Here is a 21,550-nt window from a genome sequence, read left to right on the forward strand (position 1 = left end):
CATAACATTTTTATATTCATATTTTTCAAAAAGTATCATTAACTTTGGAAAAAAGTAGACAAAAGATGCAAGTATTATCAGTTGTTGACTACCAACAGGTAGATTTTATAGATAAATTTGCCAGTAGGGACTGACACTACTTTAATGAACTTCTATAACCCCTATCAAAACAAACTGTCCTCTATAGGGAAATTTGAACTTTTGGCATTCAGAGATACATCGCTTTTACAAACTGTATGAATTGGGAATATCCAAGTTAAGTATTATAGAACATCTATAAAGAAAATATAAGTTACTTAGATATCACTTGCCTGGAAATCAATTTTCATCACAAATATATCAACACATATGCCACTAACATTTCTAAATAGACACATCAAATCAATTCTAAACAATTTCCGAAACAAACTTTAGCTACTTACACTCAACTCTAAACAGTGGCATATGTTACCTTTTTTTTTATTTGACTTGGTAACGCCTTTCCATCAATGATCTAGCTTTTCTGCTTTTTGATTTGCAAATTCTGGTAACCCTACAGAAGGAGGGTTTTGAAGGATTTGCTCTTTTTCACCTACTGGGCCCCACCCCTCTCGCCCCAGTGGGCCAAAACCAAATGTTTTCACAAAATTGATTCCCCTTCACCTTAGCATGCTTTAGATTAAATCGGTTCAAAATCCAGACATCATTATAGGTGAAGGATTTTAAAGTATATTCAGATACCCACATATTATACAAAATTGATTCCTATTAACCCAAAAATTGGGATGAAATTTGGACAAAATATAGGATTTTAAATAACTTGCTATATTACCTCTTTTGTACCCTGTCTCTCAGGCCCTAGTTGCCAAGAACCATCATTTATACAGACTTAGTTCCATTTCCCCCTGGGTGCTTCTTATCAAATTTGGCCAAAATCAAAAGCATAATTTTAGCACAACATATAAACAAGTCATGTTAGGGGAAAGTACTTAAATCGTTTGTCTGTATTAAATCTATTTGACCCACCCCTCTGCCCCAAGTGGGTTAGGTGCACTGCTTACACAAACAAAGTTTCCTTCGCCCAAGGATGCTTCAGATCAAATCTAGGCAAAATTGAATCACTATAACAGCAGAAGAATTTTACAGAAGTCGCTCCAGGTGGCTCAAGACCAAACGTTATTCAAAACACTAATTCTTCACCCAGGGATGTCTCAGACCAGATTTGGAAGTATTTCTCCTATTGAGCACGCCCTTCTCACCTCAGAAAATTTGTTTTCCCTTTCCCCATTGATAGTAATTATCATAATTAGTCAAAATCTGCTCAGTCATTCATGACCAGTAGTGAGTTGAGGGAAAGTTGATGGATTGATGGATGGATGGAGAGAAGGACTGATAGATAACTGGATGGATGGGCAATGTATGTGGTAATATATAATAAGCTCACTTGGCCCTTTAGGGCTGACTATTATAGACAGTTTCTGCAGAGATCAGTTTATTAACAGTGATAGAGTGATAATGGTTATATTTGAAGTATTTACACAGAAATATTGTATGTCAAATGTACTTAAAGGCCTGTCACTAGAGTAGTCTGCAAAACCATTCATGTCTCAGACCAAACTGAGGCAGAATCCTGCCATTCCCAAAGAAGTACAAAGATTTTAAAGATTTTTTTTCTTTTTAACCAATATTGGATCCTGTCCCTCCTGTTCCAGCATGTCAAGGCCCAGTGTTTATATCAAATCAATTCTGCAGGTACACCTTCGGACCAAACATGGGTAAAATCCGATCATTCCTATAACAGGAGTAGGATTTAAAGAATTTTCTCTATTTCCCCTATTGAGCCCCCACCCTTTCTATGTACCCAAGTGGGCTAAGCCAACTGTTTTACATAATCAATTCCTCTTCACCCACCAGTGCTTCAGACCAGATTTAGGCAAAATCCAATTATTCCTGAAGGAGTAGAAGGACTTTAAAGAATTTGCAAAATTCCCCCTTTTAGGCCACGTCCCTCAGGTCCCAGCAGGGCCCAGGACCACTGTTTATAAAAAATAGATCTCCGTTGACCAAAGAAAGCTTCAGATTAAATTTTGGGTGAAATCCAATCCTTCCCACAGAAGGAGGAGGATTTTAAAAAGTTGCTCTGTTTCCATTATTGGACCCTATCCCTCCCATCCCAGGGGAACAAGTCTCAAAATTTATATAAAATTAATTTCCCTTAAACCAGGAATGCTTCAGACCAAATTTCAGCAAAATTCAATCATTCTTGCAGGAGGAGTAGAACTTTAAAGCACCTGCAAAATTTCCCCTTTTGGATCCTGCCCCTCAGGCCCCAGGGGCTCAGTTCCATCATTTATAAAAAATTGACTTCCCTTCCCCAAAGGATACTTCAGATCAAATTTGGGCAAAATCCACTATGTGGTTCATTACTAGTAGCAATTTGTTGGGAAAGTTGACAGAAGGATGACAGACAATGGATGGAGATGGAAACAAATGATGGACAACACAGTATCCCTTTAGCTGACATGGCCCTACTTCTGTCTAACATCCCTTCTAACATAGAGTCTTCATTTTTAAAAATCTAAAGCAACTAAAGACATCTATAAAAAATCAACCTAAAAATGGGTAGGAAAAAATGGTCTGAAAATTTTGACTTTAGCAAACTGACTTGGTCAAGTATTTTTTCTTTACCTTTTAAAGTTATTAAAGACTTGAAATTTCAATGATTCCAATCTAGAATTTTTCACAATATTTGGCAACAAATTCAATCCATTTTAAAGCAAACATTGTCATTAGCCCACTGATTCTGTAAATCAGAGGCAGAAATTATCCATCATATTCTCTTGGAATGTGAAAAGGTTCAGAATTTCTTACATAACTTTGAAACACTTCTAGAAACCCTCTACTTTCCATTCACTGTCAACAATGAGACTTTAGTCTTTGAGTTCTTGTCGTTTGGCAATAAGTACGTAGTTAATATTGATAATAAATCTAATATCATCATTAAGCAGTACATCAATAAAACCAGGGTTCTCATATTATCAATACAATCAAATTAAAGATCTTCATATAAACAAATTATAGCAATAGCTAGGTGAGATTCTTTTCTTGAAAGTTTTGATGTAGAGTGGAGGAAATGGAAAAAATATATTACAACTTAAAGCCACCATCTATCCTATGTTTATACTAATATGTTTGATATTGTTTTGCTGGTTAGTTTTATCATTCAACCCCACCCCGTCTCTCCTGTGACCCTAACAGCTTTTTAGAAAAAATTGAACACTTCTGAGTCTATATAACTATTACACTACTAACCTCATGCTATCTGTAAATTAACATAGCAAAATATATAGTTTGAAACCCTACAGTCTCACTGAAAATATGGTGATAAGATTATGAGTTGATGTAGGATTATTGCCACATTGCTGTTTTGAAAAGAAGTGAAAAATGTAATATAGGAATGTTGTAAACATGTGGCATCATATGCTGTTAAAATTTGAGGCAAATCTATTGTAGCGAAGTTGAAGACTAAAGACATCTTAATACCAATGCAATTATGTTCTCAAAATTTAAAAGTTAACAGTAAGAGCAAAAGAGTTACTCCCCTTCACACACAGGACATTTAGGTGTTTCCCAGCAGTGATCAAATGTCAAGTTATAAATCATCAAAGTCAGTGTTAAAGGGATAAAAAAAAGGATTTATAATAAATGGTATTGTAGAAATATCACATCTAAATGTCATAAAACACATCATTGTGTTGATTTTTTAAACACTGACTAGAACAACTGTCAAATCCAAATGTCAGGTGGTTCCATCATTTGTCATTATTTCAACTGATCATAGCTAATATCAGACTGATCTGAAAAAGTTCAAGTGCATGAGCTCAGTATGCTGGTACAGTTAATGTGGGTTTACACATCATTTCCGTAATTCCTAAAACCATCGTAATAAAAACAAAGAGAATTCCTTGTAAATGTTTGTTACATGTGATATATCATTACCAGCAGTTCACAAATTAGGTACAATAATATTCTATAATGCATTTATCATACATCAGAATGTCATTATTGCCTCTTTTTACTTCAAAACATGTGTCTATATGGTTTACATACAAATGTCTTTGAGTGTTGTGAAAGGACTTGAACATCCAGTTTTATTCAGTAAACTTGCCTATACTTCCAATGTAAAAATTCTCATCTTAAACTGGAGATTTTTTAAGACAAAACCTGTCATTTTCATTTAAATCAAAATTTTTAATCGCAAACTGGGTTAATCTCAGTACACAAGGTTGTGAGAAAATGTGTTAACACAAACAGGACTGAATAAAAGTTTGATAAGAAGCAATCTCCAGTTTGTGAAGAACATTCATGGTTAAACTGGAGCAATTGAGGTCAGCCACAAGTCAGGAAGTTAGCTTATTATCGGCTAATGGTAGGTGATTAATTGAGTGGGCTTATTACCAGGCATGGGTTTGATACAGTTATGCATATAAACAAGTAATGTACTACAACATGTAGTGACAGTAGATACATTTTAAATGTTACTTTTACTAACCTCCTTGTTCACAAGGTCATGAATATAGGGCTCCAGATCTACCCGTGGGATAGTTTGGTACACTGTGATCTCATGTAACTCTAACCCTACAAACAAAGTTGTCATATCTATATATCTGTATCAACTACTGGTCAATGACTATAATGATCAAATTATGACTTTATGAAACATAATTCAATTAAATTGAATAATTTATTGTCACAACATACAGGTAAACACAGGGATGTACAAAAACCACAGGAAAGGTATATAGTACACTTTCAATAAAAAGGTCAAAACAAAATGAACCTACATTAAACGATTAAAAATGTTTTGTCAATCATAATAAATATAATAGATAGCTGCCTTTTTTCAAACAAATGATCTCTATGATCATGCAAGAATGCACTTTTAAAAAAAACTTTAAAAGTAAAAAATTCTGATGTATAGACTACTTGTAACATAAAGTTTTCTTATGAAAACTTAACCAACACAATTTGAGAAAAAGATATCTAAAAAAGAAATGAATATAGGAGATAAGAAAATTGCAATTCTTAGGGGGAAAATACTTTTCAAACTTTAAAGTAAACCCACAATATTTTTGGTACTGACATGTTTTAATGATCTGAAAATGTATTATTTGATGACTGTAAAGTTTCATTATTAATTAACAATCTGATAATTCATCGTTTGATGACTGTAAAGTTTTATTATCAATTAACAATCTGATAATTCATTGTTTGATGACTGTAAAGTTTTATTATCAATTAACAATCTGATAATTCATCGTTTGATGACTTTGAACTTTAATAATGTTACATCAATTCTGTTATTTCTTACCATTTTCTTTCATCTTTTTTGGTAAGGTATCCCTTTTCAAATTTCCACATGGATACAAAATTGGTCTGGTTAAATGTCTTAAATCTGAAAAATAAAAAACAATCACATTCACCAACAATTATTAACATACAATTTATGTATACATATTTGATGAATACTCAGCTGTGGATGGACTAAAACACAGGCTGGCACAATATTGAGTCTGTTTACAAACATGGCATGTCTCTTGGTTATTGAAAAGTACAAATAGATAATACATTGACCAAGACTATCCCCTCATTTTTTGTTTCTTAAATTCTTTGAAGATTAATGTATGTCATTTGCTACATCAGCAAGTTATCCACTTTCAATCATAGGATTTCCAATAGATTATCCCCCTTTACTACATTGTAGCTTGATTTCAGACAGGTTATGTCCCTTACTACCTTTAAGAAGGATTTCAGACAAAGCCTCAGCACTGCCACTGTCCTCCCCCTGAGGCAGGAAACCAAGATTCTTGGCTAAAGTATAGAAAAAAAATATAATTGAATAAACCTACCATACTGGATTGAAACATTGAGAGAACCAGTACTTCTGAAGCACTTTAACGTACAAGTATTAACATAGTCTGAATGTTTGATAATCACTTTTGCTCAAGATTGTACTTTATCTGAGCTTTTTTCTTTCCTTCTAATGCAATTATGCAATCTATTTTAATAATCAGAAACAAAAACAAGAGATCCCAGAGGGATTTTGGCGCCCACAATTGTTTGTTCTTTATATGATCTTTTAAAGTTGGATCTTTTTCCTTCTTTTCTCTGTTTTTGCTATTAATGATAAGAAATTTGAACATTCCGTTGCAGAAATAGCGATGATAATCCTTACCTGCCCAATCCAAAATGGCCATCTGGAAGCCATTTTGTTTCTTCTAATCAGTCCCAAAATAAAAAAAAAACACAAGGAGAGACCAAAGAGAACATATGTGTAAAATTTGTGAGATATCCATTTAGTACTTCTTAAGAAAAAGTAATAACAATCTTTACTAGTCAAAATCCAAGATGACCACCTGTCAGTCATTTTGTTTTTCTGATCAGTCCCAAATTCCAACAGGCACAACTAGGGACCTAAAGGAACCTAAACATGAAATTTGAGAAAGATCCTATTAGTGCTTCTCCAGAAATAGCGATAACAAACTTTCAAAGTCAAAATCCAAGATGGTCATCTGTCTGCCATTTTGTTCATCTGATCAAACCCAAAATTAAATGGGCACAACCATGGACAAGGAGAAACTTACATATAAAATTTGAAAAAGATCTATCCATTACTTCTTAAGAAATAGCGATAACAATCTTTCAAAGTCAAAATCCAAGATGGCTGCCTTTCAGCCATTTTGTTTTTCTGAGGAGTCCCAAAATTATATGAGCACACCTAGAGACCAAGGGGAACCTATATATGTATATATGAAATTTGAGAAAGATCCATCCAGTACTTCTCAAGAAATAGGAATAACAAAAAATGTTTATGAATGGAACGACGACAGACAGACCACAGACGCAGAGCGATTGGAATAGACAATTAGTTTAAAGTTAAGGTTATCATACCTATAGCAATACAATAAGATATATACAAATATAACAAAAATCTGGTAAATTTTTGTTGGTGTTCTTATAAGTCAATTATAGGTATATAAAAGTTATACTCACAATGACATAGTCCAGAAAAGTTACATAAAGTTATTTTACCATTATATCAAAATATTCTAAGCCCAAAATAGGTACAAAAATGCTATACCTAGAAATTTCAAAATCCAGAATAGGTAAAAAAAAACTATACCTAGTATTTTCTAAGTCCAGAAAATTTACAAAAAGTTACACTGAAGTTCAATACACCTTCAGAAAATATTCTGTTTAGAAACACTGCGGAAATACGGAGGGAATCAAAGTTCTACATTGTAACACCTAGAGCTAGTAATATGATATAACAGAATTGCTTTTATTTTCCCAACACTGTTGAGGTTAGCTCCCTTGCAACAGTTCATCAAAGCATAAATACAAAAAATGCTGAGATACATGAATGAAATGAGATCATTTCAAAAACTGGTTAAACATATATTGAACACAATATGAATGAGTAGGTAACTTTATTAACATAATGTATCAATCTGAGCTTGAAAAAAAAACAAATCAAACAAAAATCGAGAATGATTGAAAAAATGCCATTGACCTCTTCAAACAATCTATAATGTATTACTGGTCTTTTCCACAAACAATGTACTACTATCCTCTCTTACAAACAATGTATTACAGTCCTGTCCTACAAACAATGTATTACAGTCCTGTCCTACAAACAATGTATTACTGTCCTGTCCTACAAACAATATACTACTGTCCTGTCCTACAAACAATGTATTACAGTCCTGTCCTACAAACAATGTATTACAGTCCTGTCCTACAAACAATGTACTACTTTCCTCTCTTACAAACAATATACTACTGTCCTGTCCTACAAACAATGTATTACTGTCCTGTCCTACAAACAATGTATTACTGTCCTGTCCTACAAACAATGTATTACTGTCCTGTCCTACAAACAATGTATTACTGTCCTCTCTTACAAACAATATACTACTGTCCTGTCCTACAAACAATGTATTACTGTCCTGTCCTACAAACAATGTATTACTGTCCTCTCTTACAAACAATATACTACTGTCCTGTCCTACAAACAATATACTACTGTCCTGTCCTACAAACAATGTATTACAGTCCTGTCCTACAAACAATGTATTACTGTCCTGTCCTACAAACAATATACAAACAAACAATGCACTACTTTCCTCTCTTACAAACAATGTATTACTGTCCTGTCCTACAAACAATGTATTACTGTCCTGTCCTACAAACAATGCACTACTTTCCTCTCTTACAAACAATGTATTACTGTCCTGTCCTACAAACAATGTATTACTGTCCTGTCCTACAAACAATGTATTACTGTCCTGTCCTACAAACAATATACTACTGTCCTGTCCTACAAACAATGTATTACTGTCCTGTCCTACAAACAATATACTACTGTCCTGTCCTACAAACAATGCACTACTTTCCTCTCTTACAAACAATGTATTACTGTCCTGTCCTACAAACAATATACTACTGTCCTGTCCTACAAACAATGTATTACTGTCCTGTCCTACAAACAATATACTACTGTCCTGTCCTACAAACAATGTATTACTGTCCTGTCCTACAAACAATGTACTACTTTCCTCTCTTACAAACAATGTATTACTGTCCTCTCTTACAAACAATGTATTACTGTCCTGTCCTACAAACAATGTATTACTGTCCTGTCCTACAAACAATGTACTACTTTCCTCTCTTACAAACAATATACTACTGTCCTGTCCTACAAACAATGCACTACTTTCCTCTCTTACAAACAATGTATTACTGTCCTGTCCTACAAACAATGTATTACTGTCCTGTCCTACAAACAATGCACTACTTTCCTCTCTTACAAACAATATACTACTGTCCTGTCCTACAAACAATGTATTACTGTCCTGTCCTACAAACAATGTATTACAGTCCTGTCCTACAAACAATGTATTACTGTCCTGTCCTACAAACAATATACTACTGTCCTGTCCTACAAACAATGTACTACTATCCTCTCTTACAAACAATGTACTACTGTCCTGTCCTACAAACAATGTATTACTGTCCTGTCCTAAAGACAATGTATAACTGTTCTGTCCTATATACAGTGAATTACTGTTTTGTCTCACATGAAATGTATTACTACCTGTACTACATGAAATGTATTACTGTCCTGTCCTACAAACAATTTATTACTATTCTGTCTCACAAAAAAACCCGTGTATTACTCACCTGTCTTACATAAAACATACACTATTGTTCTGTTCCAATGTAGTGTATTAATGGTTTACATACAAATCTACAATGTATTACTGTCCTGTCCTACATACTGTATAATGTTTTACTTTTCTGTCCTACATAAAATGTACTACTTTTCTGCCTTACATACAATGTCTTACTGTTCTGTCCTACATCCAATTTTTCCATTTTCTGTCTTATATAAAATGCATTACTGTTCTGTCTTACAAACAACGTATTACTTTTCTATTCTACATAAAACTGTTCAAATCCACATACAATGTATGACAATTTCTCTTCCACATGTGAGTATTACTGATCAGTCCCACAACTACAGCTATGTCCCAAAAGAATTAGTGATATAACTGTCCACATGTCCAGTAAAACTACAATGTCTTTGCTCTCATCATCTTTCTCTAGAATAATTTGAATTTATAGTAAGAAATACAGGTAGCTGAAGTAACTTTTATTTGTTTTCATTCTCTGTGAAGTAGGTTCTATGAATTACCTTCTGTGGCAGTGGCTGGTCCAACTACATAACATCTCCACTTTTTCAGGGGCTGCATCTCTCCACCTGTTTAGAAAAGAAGGGATCTGTCTTTCAGATACTATAACATAGCAGTAATGAACTCATTTATCATTATCTTCCTCTACCTACATTCCTGTATATTTACTGGAGAGTTTCAGACAATACACAATAATACTAGTACTGGATTCTTGTATCTAGTACATTCCTTGTTATACAACACCAAGGAAAAATAGTTTTACACTAGGAAGTTCAGAAATTTTTAAACATTTCAATTTCATAACTGATCTATTCATACTAGGAAGTTCAGAAATTTTTAAACATTTCAATTTCATAACTGATCTATTCATACAGTCATTTGACTAATCTAAAATTAATTTCTGTTAAAATAGAAACGAAAATTCAAGGAATGCTTTTTAATGGCCATGATTTTATCCCAATATTGTTCAAAAGCTGCCAAAGGTGTGGTATTGTTCTAGAAAGATTCTACAAAACCTTTGAAAGTGGAACTGCTACCAGTATGCAGGTCATGGGTTCACAGCCACATTGATTATACTACTAGGTCATCATTTGAAGGCAACTTATTGCTGATGAAACTGGTTACCCTGGTAAGTACTAGCATACACATCCACTAGAGAGAGATCTTCAGCTCAATTGAGCACAAGGCCAGTAAGCCAGGGGTCCTTGGTTTGATCTCCAGCAAAGACAATGGCATAAATGATAATTTCTGTCACACTGATAATTACTACTATAACAGGGATGCTGAAATTACTGGACAGTTATACAGTTAAAGGTCCCAATACCAGACTCTTGACACCTAGAACAATCAATCTGAGGTTATCTAACCTTTTTCCTGCTCTGATTACAGTAACTTTATATGGCCTAATACCTAATCATGACACAGGGAAATTAAGTTGATGGTTTCTGCCCTGTTATAACTCCTTTTCTTGGCATGCTCCCTTTTTTGAGACAGAAAAATTAAAGTTGAGGTTATTTCCCCTTTCCTGTCCTGACTATAATTAAAGGCATGATGTCGTGATACAGGGGAGACATACTGAGGTTATCCCCCTTTACTCTTGCCAGCAGGTAAATGAAGTTACCATACACCATATGTTTTATCCAATGCTATCTCCTTGGACTGCCAAATTTAAGCTACATGCATGAAATACACAATTGTCCTACTGAAATCTTCTCTCCTGAATTCTGGCACATTGATTAGATTATCTCCCCTGAATTCCACAACTGATATACATGTATTGAAAAGATTACTGAAGTTATCTCAGCAGAACTTACACCTATCATACTTGCATAAAACATTATAGCAAGACCATCTCAACTGATTTCCACACCTTACATAAATGTATTGATATTTTACTAAAGTCACCTTTCTGCAATATTATAATGGTGTCATGGGTGTTCCTTAGATTTTCCACTACAATAAGCCCCCCTGCCTATACCTGCCTCAGCCAACAAGACTAATTCATATGAGTTTATAGATCTTGCTTTCACAACTAATGTCACATTGATAATGTTTAATCAATTTCACAATCCAATTGTTGTCCAACTTTTTACCCCTGGTATACATAGTCATTGGTCATCAATTTCTATACAAACCCGATTCTAGCACCATTCTTGTAGCTTTCACAGCCTGTTGACTAGTGAATACAATTGCAGAAAAGTCCTCTGGTCTTGACATCTGATTCATATAAAGGTCAAGGTTCAGGAATTCAAAAGTCAATACAGGACAGAGGGTTGCCTTAATTCCTGCATCTACAAGCAACTGCAAACAAAAAAAAGAAATATATATAGGACATTGACACACCCAATGATTATCAACAATTTGATGGTCGGCCAACCACTGGTGTCACAAGATGGCTGCAGTTAATATGTGGGATCTGAGGATTACAATCCACATTCATTAATGTAACATTTAGTGGATAATTGGTAAAAAGACAAAAAAAGTAGTAAATGTAGAAAATGTTACCTCTAGTATGTCATTTGTCACTAACAACCTTGGGATATTAGCATGAATGAACTGAGAGGTCTTAAGGTTAACCTGTATTGTAAGGTTAGCTAACCTATTGTATTGTTATAGGTCCATTTTAATGTATAAATGTAAAGCCAAAATACTGTACTGTAAGGTCAGCTAACCTATTGTATTGTTATAGGTCCATCTTAATGTATAAATGTAAAGCCAAAATACTGTACTGTAAGGTCAGCTAACCTATTGTATTGTTATAGGTCCATCTTAATGTATAAATGTAAAGCCAAAATACTGTACTGTAAGGTCAGCTAACCTATTGTATTGTTATAGGTCCATCTTAATGTATAAATGTAAAGCCAAAATACTGTACTGTAAGGTCAGCTAACCTATTGTATTGTTATAGGTCCATCTTAATGTATAAATGTAAAGCCAAAATACTGTACTGTAAGGTCAGCTAACCTATTGTATTGTTATAGGTCCATTTTAATGTATAAATGTAAAGCCAAAATACTGTACTGTAAGGTCAGCTAACCTATTGTATTGTTATAGGTCCATCTTAATGTATAAATGTAAAGCCAAAATACTGTACTGTAAGGTCAGCTAACCTATTGTATTGTTATAGGTCCATCTTAATGTATAAATGTAAAGCCAAAATACTGTACTGTAAGGTCAGCTAACCTATTGTATTGTTATAGGTCCATCTTAATGTATAAATGTAAAGCCAAAATACTGTACTGTAAGGTCAGCTAACCTATTGTATTGTTATAGGTCCATCTTAATGTATAAATGTAAAGCCAAAATACTGTACTGTGAGGTCATCCTAACATGTTGAAGGTAAAGGTTTTATATACATGTCATTTAATTCTTTGCTTCATGTGGATCCATATATTCCCTGTGAGATTGAAATAAAACATCTGTTACAATGAATGCACTTGATAAGATGAGCAAACCATCTCCTTGACAACATAAACAATTCATGAATGCAGGCATTATGACTTCATAGATCATATGATAAAACATCTACAATCATGCTACTGTGAAATCTCACAGTATATATAAAGATAGCATTTCAAAATATAATCTTCAACTTTTTCCCATCACTCACAGTGCAAACTGTATAACAGTAAAAGTCAGTAAATCTGACTCTTTGAAACTGAAATAGTACACCATCACATATGTAGACTTATGGTCCTAAACTCATGGTTCTACTGGTTAACCAGGAATCTGAGATCTAAAACACGGTCTATGGCTTTTTTTCACTGATCATTTCTGATTGTTACCCTTGCAAGTTCAAAGATGCCATTGACCTGGAATTAATAACTGAGGGTCACAGAGTATGTAGTATACATACACCATCATTGTCATATTGTTAACGACATACAGGTCGTCATTGACACTGAGGTTGTCATCATAGACACAGTGGTCATCATCATTGACACAGTAGTCATCATCATTGACACAGTGGTCATCATCATTGACACAATGGTCATCATCATAGACAAAGTGGTCATCATCATTGACACAGTGGTCGTCATCATTGACACAATGGTCATCATCATAGACAAAGTGGTCATCATCATTGACACAGTGGTCATCATCATTGACACAGTGGTCGTCATCATTGACACAGTGGTCATCATCATAGACACAGTGGCCGTCATTGACAGAGGTTGTTGTTGCCAAAGAGATCACTGATGACACAGAGGGCATCCCTCCATCACTGTTCTCGCACTTTTATCTGATGCAAATAATTCACTTACACAAGTGCCCTACCATGATAATAAATTCCATTACCAAAACAAGTAACATATTAAACTCAAGTCTAATGGACAAAAATGATTTAGATTGAATATTTTGCTACAAAGGTAAAGAAAAATGTTAACTGCTACATGTAATACTGTGCTATATATTCCTATTTACCCATAACACTGTGCTACAATATCCTATCAAGTTCAACTGCATTATGCACCTGTGCATTTCAAATAACTGTGTAAAAAATCTCTTTTCTCTGATGTGGTTGAAAACATTAGCACAAGATTTTATGATATCCTGTGAAATACAAACCTCGATGACGAGGCGAAGAGATTAGAAGTCAATATCTGGCTTCACATTTTATCAATAAAGGGACATAACTCCCAGAAAAAAATAACCATTATAGCAACTGTTGAGAGAGTAAAAAGCATTACTCCAGAATAAAAAAACTTGTGTCAGACAATCCCTTTATGACTGGGTATATATCATCACCTGATTGATGGAAAGACATCAGCTGATAACTGTGTATATACCATCACCTGATGGATGGACAGACTTTCCCTGATACCTGTGTATATACCATCACCTGATGGATGGACAGACTTTCCCTGATACCTGTGTATATACCATCACCTGATGGATGGACAGACTTTCCCTGATACCTGTGTATATACCATCACCTGATGGATGGACAGACTTTCCCTGATACCTGTGTATATACATCACCTGATGGATGGACAGACTTTCCCTGATACCTGTGTATATACCATCACCTGATGGATGGACAGACTTTCTCTGATACCTGTGTATATACCATCACCTGATGGATGGACAGATTTTCCCTGATACGTGTGTATATACCATCACCTGATGGATGGACAGACTTTCCCTAATACCTGTGTATATACCATCACCTGATGGATGGACAGACTTTCCCTGATACAGGTGTATATACCATCACCTGATGGATGGACAGACTTTCCCTGATACCTGTGTATATACCATCACCTGATGGATGGACAGACTTTCCCTGATACCTGTGTATATACCACCACCTGATGGATGGACAGACTTTCCCTGATACAGGTGTATATACCATCACCTGATGGATGGACAGATTTTCCCTGATACAGGTGTATATACCATCACCTGATGGATGGACAGACTTTCCCTGATACCTGTGTATATACCATCACCTGATGGATGGACAGACTTTCCCTGATACTGTGTATATACCATCACCTGACCTGTGTATATACCATCACCTGATGGATGGACAGACTTTCCCTGATACAGGTGTATATACCATCACCTGATGGATGGACAGACTTTCCCTGATACCTGTGTATATACCATCACCTGATGGATGGACAGACTTTCCCTGATACCTGTGTATATACCATCACCTGATGGATGGACAGACTTTCCCTGATACCTGTGTATATACCATCACCTGATGGATGGACAGACTTTCCCTGATACCTGTGTATATACCATCACCTGATGGATGGACAGACTTTCCCTGATACCTGTGTATATACCATCACCTGATGGATGGACAGACTTTCCCTGATACCTGTGTATATACCATCACCTGATGGATGGACAGACTTTCCCTGATACCTGTGTATATACCATCACCTGATGGATGGACAGACTTTCCCTGATACCTGTGTATATACCATCACCTGATGGATGGACAGACTTTCCCTGATACAGGTGTATATACCATCACCTGATGGATGGACAGACTTTCCCTGATACCTGTGTATATACCATCACCTGATGGATGGACAGACTTTCCCTGATACCTGTGTATATACCATCACCTGATGGATGGACAGACTTTCCCCGATACCTGTGTATATACCATCACCTGATGGATGGACAGACTTTCCCTGATACAGGTGTATATACCATCACCTGATGGATGGACAGACTTTCCCTGATACCTGTGTATATACCATCACCTGATGGATGGACAGACTTTCCCCGATACCTGTGTATATACCATCCATGGATGGATGGACAGACTTTCCCTAATACCTGTGTATATACCATCACCTGATGGATGGACAGACTTTCCCCGATACCTGTGTATATACCATCACCTGATGGATGGACAGACTTTCCCTGATACAGGTGTATATACCATCACCTGATGGATGGACAGACTTTCCCTGATACCTGTGTATATACCATCCATGGATGGATAGACATTTCCTTATTTATATTAAATAATAACTTGTTAATGCCAAAATGTATTTGTTTCGCAAATGTGGAGTGGATGACTAATGTTGATATAGATCAGTAATGAATCTCTGCTGTCTATGAGTGGATACATGTACCACTGATTTTTACAAGAAATTAAAAGAAATTAAAAGAATGGAGAATGAATCAATATCTGCTAAGGCATAAAAAAGTGGTGAGATCATTCCAAAACCGGAGACATCTTCAATTTCAACCATTCAAATAGCAGAACCATATACATGTATTTCTACTCGTTTTAAAAGCACAAGTAAACCTACATAAAATGTACTATACTGTACATTCTGTACTTAAACAATTGTGTCTGCACTAAAGCTTAGAGCAACCTGTTAATTTGACATGTACCTTATAAGATGCCTCTTCATTATTTATGAGATTAGATATAAAGAATAAAATGTATTTTTTACAATTATCAATCTAATTCCAACAAATAATTACAACATACATATTTTTTGTGTCACATTTTAATTTATGAAGTTGCCTGTTGTATGATGTTAAAGTGAGAATATTATGCTAAGTTGGCTACAAATGTTAAAACTAAGACCACATTTTAATAATCTTTAGACCAAGGAATGCTGACTCCAAGGAGATTCTACCACAAGCACCTAAAACCGACAATTTCAACACCAGATAAACTTGTCAGAAAGTTTCATTAACATTCAACATAAACAAATTAGCATGTTATTATTGGTACAGCTACATGCTTCTAAACCATTCTGACAATGCCTGACCACTTTCCTCCCTAAAATCCTTAAATATTTCAAAGAGAACTGTTTTAAAAAGTGAAGTTAACTTTTCTCACAACATCAAACTACAATGTTGCTTTCTAAACTGCTGGCATCAATTACTACATTTTATTTAATTGTTGTGTAACAGAAGACTTCCTTGTCTCCATTACTGATGTAACATTATAGCAAAATATAGAGTAAGTCTACAAAAAATCTCAAACATCTTCACACCAATAAAGTATAAAAATAAATTAAACCAGAATACATGAAAAACAAAAGTAGAACAAGATGTGTTTATGAAACACTATACCCCAGTTACAACAAAATTCTGAAGAGGGACATTAAAACTGTACTGTGTAAGGCATGTACTAATTACATGCACACTTTGAGAAATACTTATGTCTTCATTGCACAATAGTTCAGGCCAATGTTAAAGTTTTTCAAATATACGTCAAAACGTCACTGTCAAGGTCACATAGTAAAAAATGTTGGTACCATCAGAAAGGTCATGGGGGGCATGAAAAGGTACAAAAATGCTACAGAAAAAAACCTCAATACATGTTTTTTTTTTATCTGTGTAACATAAACATATAAGGTTCCAACACTTTAACATGCAATGTACATTGTCTGTGGAGAAAGTGTTGTCAAGTACACAATGCCTTCTATATACTATCATTATACATGTCTTTAACATTTACAGAGTATAGTAATATTTCTTCATCATAAGTAATGATTTCCGTATTGTACTTACATGTAGATCTTTACTTAAGATCTTTGGTAGACCTTACTTGATTATCAATATGTCATTTACTAGACACATAGATACGAGATATTTACTAGACACATGAATGTCTTTAATACTTATGTACACATGTACTGATATTTAATCCATACATCAGGATATTAGTTTACTAAATACATGTAGATCTTTACTAAATATACACAAAACTTTACTAGATACATGTAAACCTTCACTTCATCTTTACTAGAACTTCACTAGACACATAGACCTTTACTAGACACATATAGACCTTCAATATATCTGTACTAGATCTTCACTAGACACATATAGACCATTACTAGATCTTCACTAGACACATATAGACCTTTACTAGATCTTCACTAGACACATATAGACCTTTACTAGATCTTCACTAGACACATATAGACCTTTACTAGATCTTCACAAGACACATATAGACCTTTACTAGATCTTCACAAGACACATATAGACCTTTACTAGATCCTCACTAGATACATATAGACCTTCACTAGATCTTCACTAGACACATAAACCTTCACTAGACACAAATAGACCTTCACTTGATCTTTACTTGATCTTTACTAGACACATACAGACCTTCACTAGATCTTCACTGGACACATAGACCTTTACTAGATCTTCACTAGACACATATAGACCTTTACTAGATCTTAACTAAACACATATAGACCTTTACTAGATCTTAACTAAACACATATAGACCTTTACTAGATCTTCTCTAAACAGATATAGACCTTTACTAGATCTTCACAAGACACATATAGACCTTTACTAGATCTTCACTAGATACATATAGACCTTCACTAGATCTTCACTAGACACATAAACCTTCACTAGACATAAATAGACCTTCACTTGATCTTTACTTGATCTTTACTAGACACATACACCTTCACTAGATCTTCACTAGACACATAGACCTTTACTAGATCTTCACTAGACACATACAGACCTTTACTAGATCTTAACTAAACACATATAGACCTTTATTAGATCTTAACTAAACACATATAGACCTTTACTAGATCTACTCTAGACAGATATAGACCTTTACTAGATCTTAACTAGACACATACAGACCTTTACTAGATGTTCACTAGACACATATAGACTTTTACTTGATCATTATTAGACACATATAGACCTTTTCTAGATCTTCACAAGACACATATACCTTCACTAGACACATATAGACCTTCACTTGATCTTTACTTGATCTTTACTAGACACATATAAACCTTCACTAGATCTTCACTAGACACATAAACCTTCACTAGACACAAATAGACCTTCACTTGATCTTTACTTGATCTTTACTAGACACATACAGATCTTCACTAGATCTTCTATAGACACATATAGGCCTTTACTAGATCTTCACTAGACACATATAGACCTTTACTAGATCTTAACTAGAAACATATAGACCTTTACTAGATCTTAACTAGACACATATAGATGTTTACTTGATCTTTACTTGATCTTAACTAGACACATATAGACCTTTACTAGATCTTCACTAGACACATATAGACCTTTACTAGATCCTCACTAGACACATAGACTTTCACAAGACACATATAGACCTTTACTAGATCTTCAATAGACACATATAGACCTCTACTAGATCTTAACTAGACACATATAGGCCTTTACTAGATCTTCACTAGACACATATAGACCTTTACTATACCTTAACTAGACACATTTAGACTTTGACTTGATCTTTACTAGATCTTCACTAGACACATATAGACTTTTACTAGATCTTAACTAGACACATATAGACCTTTACTAGACCTTAACTAGACACATATAGACATTCATTTGATCATTACTAGACACATATATACCTTTACTAGATCTTTACTAGACACATATAGACTTTTACTTGATCTTTACTAGATCTTCACTAGACACATATAGACTTTTACTAGATCTTCACTAGACACATATATATACCTTTACTTGATCTTCACTAGACACATATAGACTTTTACTAGATCTTTACTAGACACATATAGACCTTTACTAGATCTTAACTAGACACATAAAGACCTTTACTAGATCTTAACTAGACACATATAGACCTTCACTTGATCTTTACTAGCCACATATATACCTTTACTAGATCTTCACTAGACACATATAGACTTTTACTTGATATATATATAAACTTTATTTATTTTACAACAATTGCCAAACAAGTTATGTCAACTTATACTTATCACTCTTGTTGGCCTGGATGTAAGCATACGAGGGGTCTTATTGTGTGAGGAAACCAAAGTACCCGGGGAAAACCCACGTGGTCGGGCAGGTGATCCCTTACCTTTTCACGTCCGTTCCGGGAATCGAACCCCGATCGGCTAGGTGAAAGGCGAGTGCGTTAACACTGCGCCACCCGACCACCCACTTGATCTTTACTTGATCTTTACTAGACACATATAGACCTTCACTAGATCTTCAATAGACACATATAGACCTTCACTAGATCTGTACTAGATCTTCACTAGACACATATAGGCCTTTACTAGATCTTAATTAGACACATATAGACCTTTACTTGATCTTTACTAGATCTTTACTAGACATATATAGACCTTTACTAGATCTTCACTAGACACATATAGACCTTTACTAGATCTTTACTAGACACATATAGACCTTTACTAGATCTTCACTAGACACATATAGACCTTTACTAGATCTTTACTAGACACATATAGACCTTTACTAAATCTTCACTAGACACATATAAACCTTTACTTGATCTTTACTAGATCTTTACTAGACACATATAGACCTTTACTAGATCTTCACTAGACACATATAGACCTTTACTAGATCTTCACTAGACACATATAAACCATTACTTGATCTTTACTAGATCTTTACTAGACACATATAGACCTTTACTAGATCTTCACTAGACACATATAAACCTTTACTTGATCTTTACTTGATCTTTACTAGACACATATAGACCTTCACTAGATCTTCAATAGACACATATAGACCTTGACTAGATCTGTACTAGATCTTCACTAGACACATATAGACCTTTACTTGATCTTTACTAGATCTTTACTAGACATATATAGACCTTTACTAGATCTTCACTAGACACATAAACCTTCACTAGACACAAATAGACCTTCACTTGATCTTTACTTGATCTTTACTAGACACATACAGACCTTCACTAGATCTTCACTGGACACATAGACCTTTACTAGATCTTCACTAGACACATATAGACCTTTACTAGATCTTAACTAAACACATATAGACCTTTACTAGATCTTAACTAAACACATATAGACCTTTACTAGATCTTCTCTAAACAGATATAGACCTTTACTAGATCTTCACAAGACACATATAGACCTTTACTAGATCTTCACTAGATACATATAGACCTTCACTAGATCTTCACTAGACACATAAACCTTCACTAGACATAAATAGACCTTCACTTGATCTTTACTTGATCTTTACTAGACACATACACCTTCACTAGATCTTCACTAGACACATAGACCTTTACTAGATCTTCACTAGACACATACAGACCTTTACTAGATCTTAACTAAACACATATAGACCTTTATTAGATCTTAACTAAACACATATAGACCTTTACTAGATCTACTCTAGACAGATATAGACCTTTACTAGATCTTAACTAGACACATACAGACCTTTACTAGATGTTCACTAGACACATATAGACTTTTACTTGATCATTATTAGACACATATAGACCTTTTCTAGATCTTCACAAGACACATATACCTTCACTAGACACATATAGACCTTCACTTGATCTTTACTTGATCTTTACTAGACACATATAAACCTTCACTAGATCTTCACTAGACACATAAACCTTCACTAGACACAAATAGACCTTCACTTGATCTTTACTTGATCTTTACTAGACACATACAGATCTTCACTAGATCTTCTATAGACACATATAGGCCTTTACTAGATCTTCACTAGACACATATAGACCTTTACTAGATCTTAACTAGAAACATATAGACCTTTACTAGATCTTAACTAGACACATATAGATGTTTACTTGATCTTTACTTGATCTTAACTAGACACATATAGACCTTTACTAGATCTTCAATAGACACATATAGACCTCTACTAGATCTTAACTAGACACATATAGGCCTTTACTAGATCTTCACTAGACACATATAGACCTTTACTATACCTTAACTAGACACATTTAGACTTTGACTTGATCTTTACTAGATCTTCAC

At 34.5% G+C, this 21,550-nt stretch overlaps 1 protein-coding gene across 1 annotated transcript in view; it reads right to left on the reverse strand.

Annotated features, from left to right (window-relative positions):
* Positions 1-21,550, reverse strand: part of LOC132561836 (uroporphyrinogen-III synthase-like) — a 58,498-nt gene that overhangs the window by 23,388 nt on the left and 13,560 nt on the right. The window contains exons 2-6 of the mRNA XM_060226544.1: positions 11,369-11,534; positions 9,737-9,802; positions 5,776-5,850; positions 5,351-5,434; positions 4,532-4,617 (exon numbers count right to left, since the gene is read on the reverse strand). Of these exons, the coding sequence (XP_060082527.1) occupies positions 4,532-4,617; positions 5,351-5,434; positions 5,776-5,850; positions 9,737-9,802; positions 11,369-11,534 (477 nt within the window). The remainder of the gene's footprint in view (positions 1-4,531; positions 4,618-5,350; positions 5,435-5,775; positions 5,851-9,736; positions 9,803-11,368; positions 11,535-21,550) is intronic.

This window comes from Ylistrum balloti, unplaced genomic scaffold (assembly GCF_031769215.1).
Source record: "Ylistrum balloti isolate Yb309-2 unplaced genomic scaffold, AGI_CSIRO_Ybal_v1 Utg371288, whole genome shotgun sequence".
Taxonomy (NCBI): Eukaryota; Metazoa; Mollusca; class Bivalvia; order Pectinida; family Pectinidae; genus Ylistrum; species Ylistrum balloti.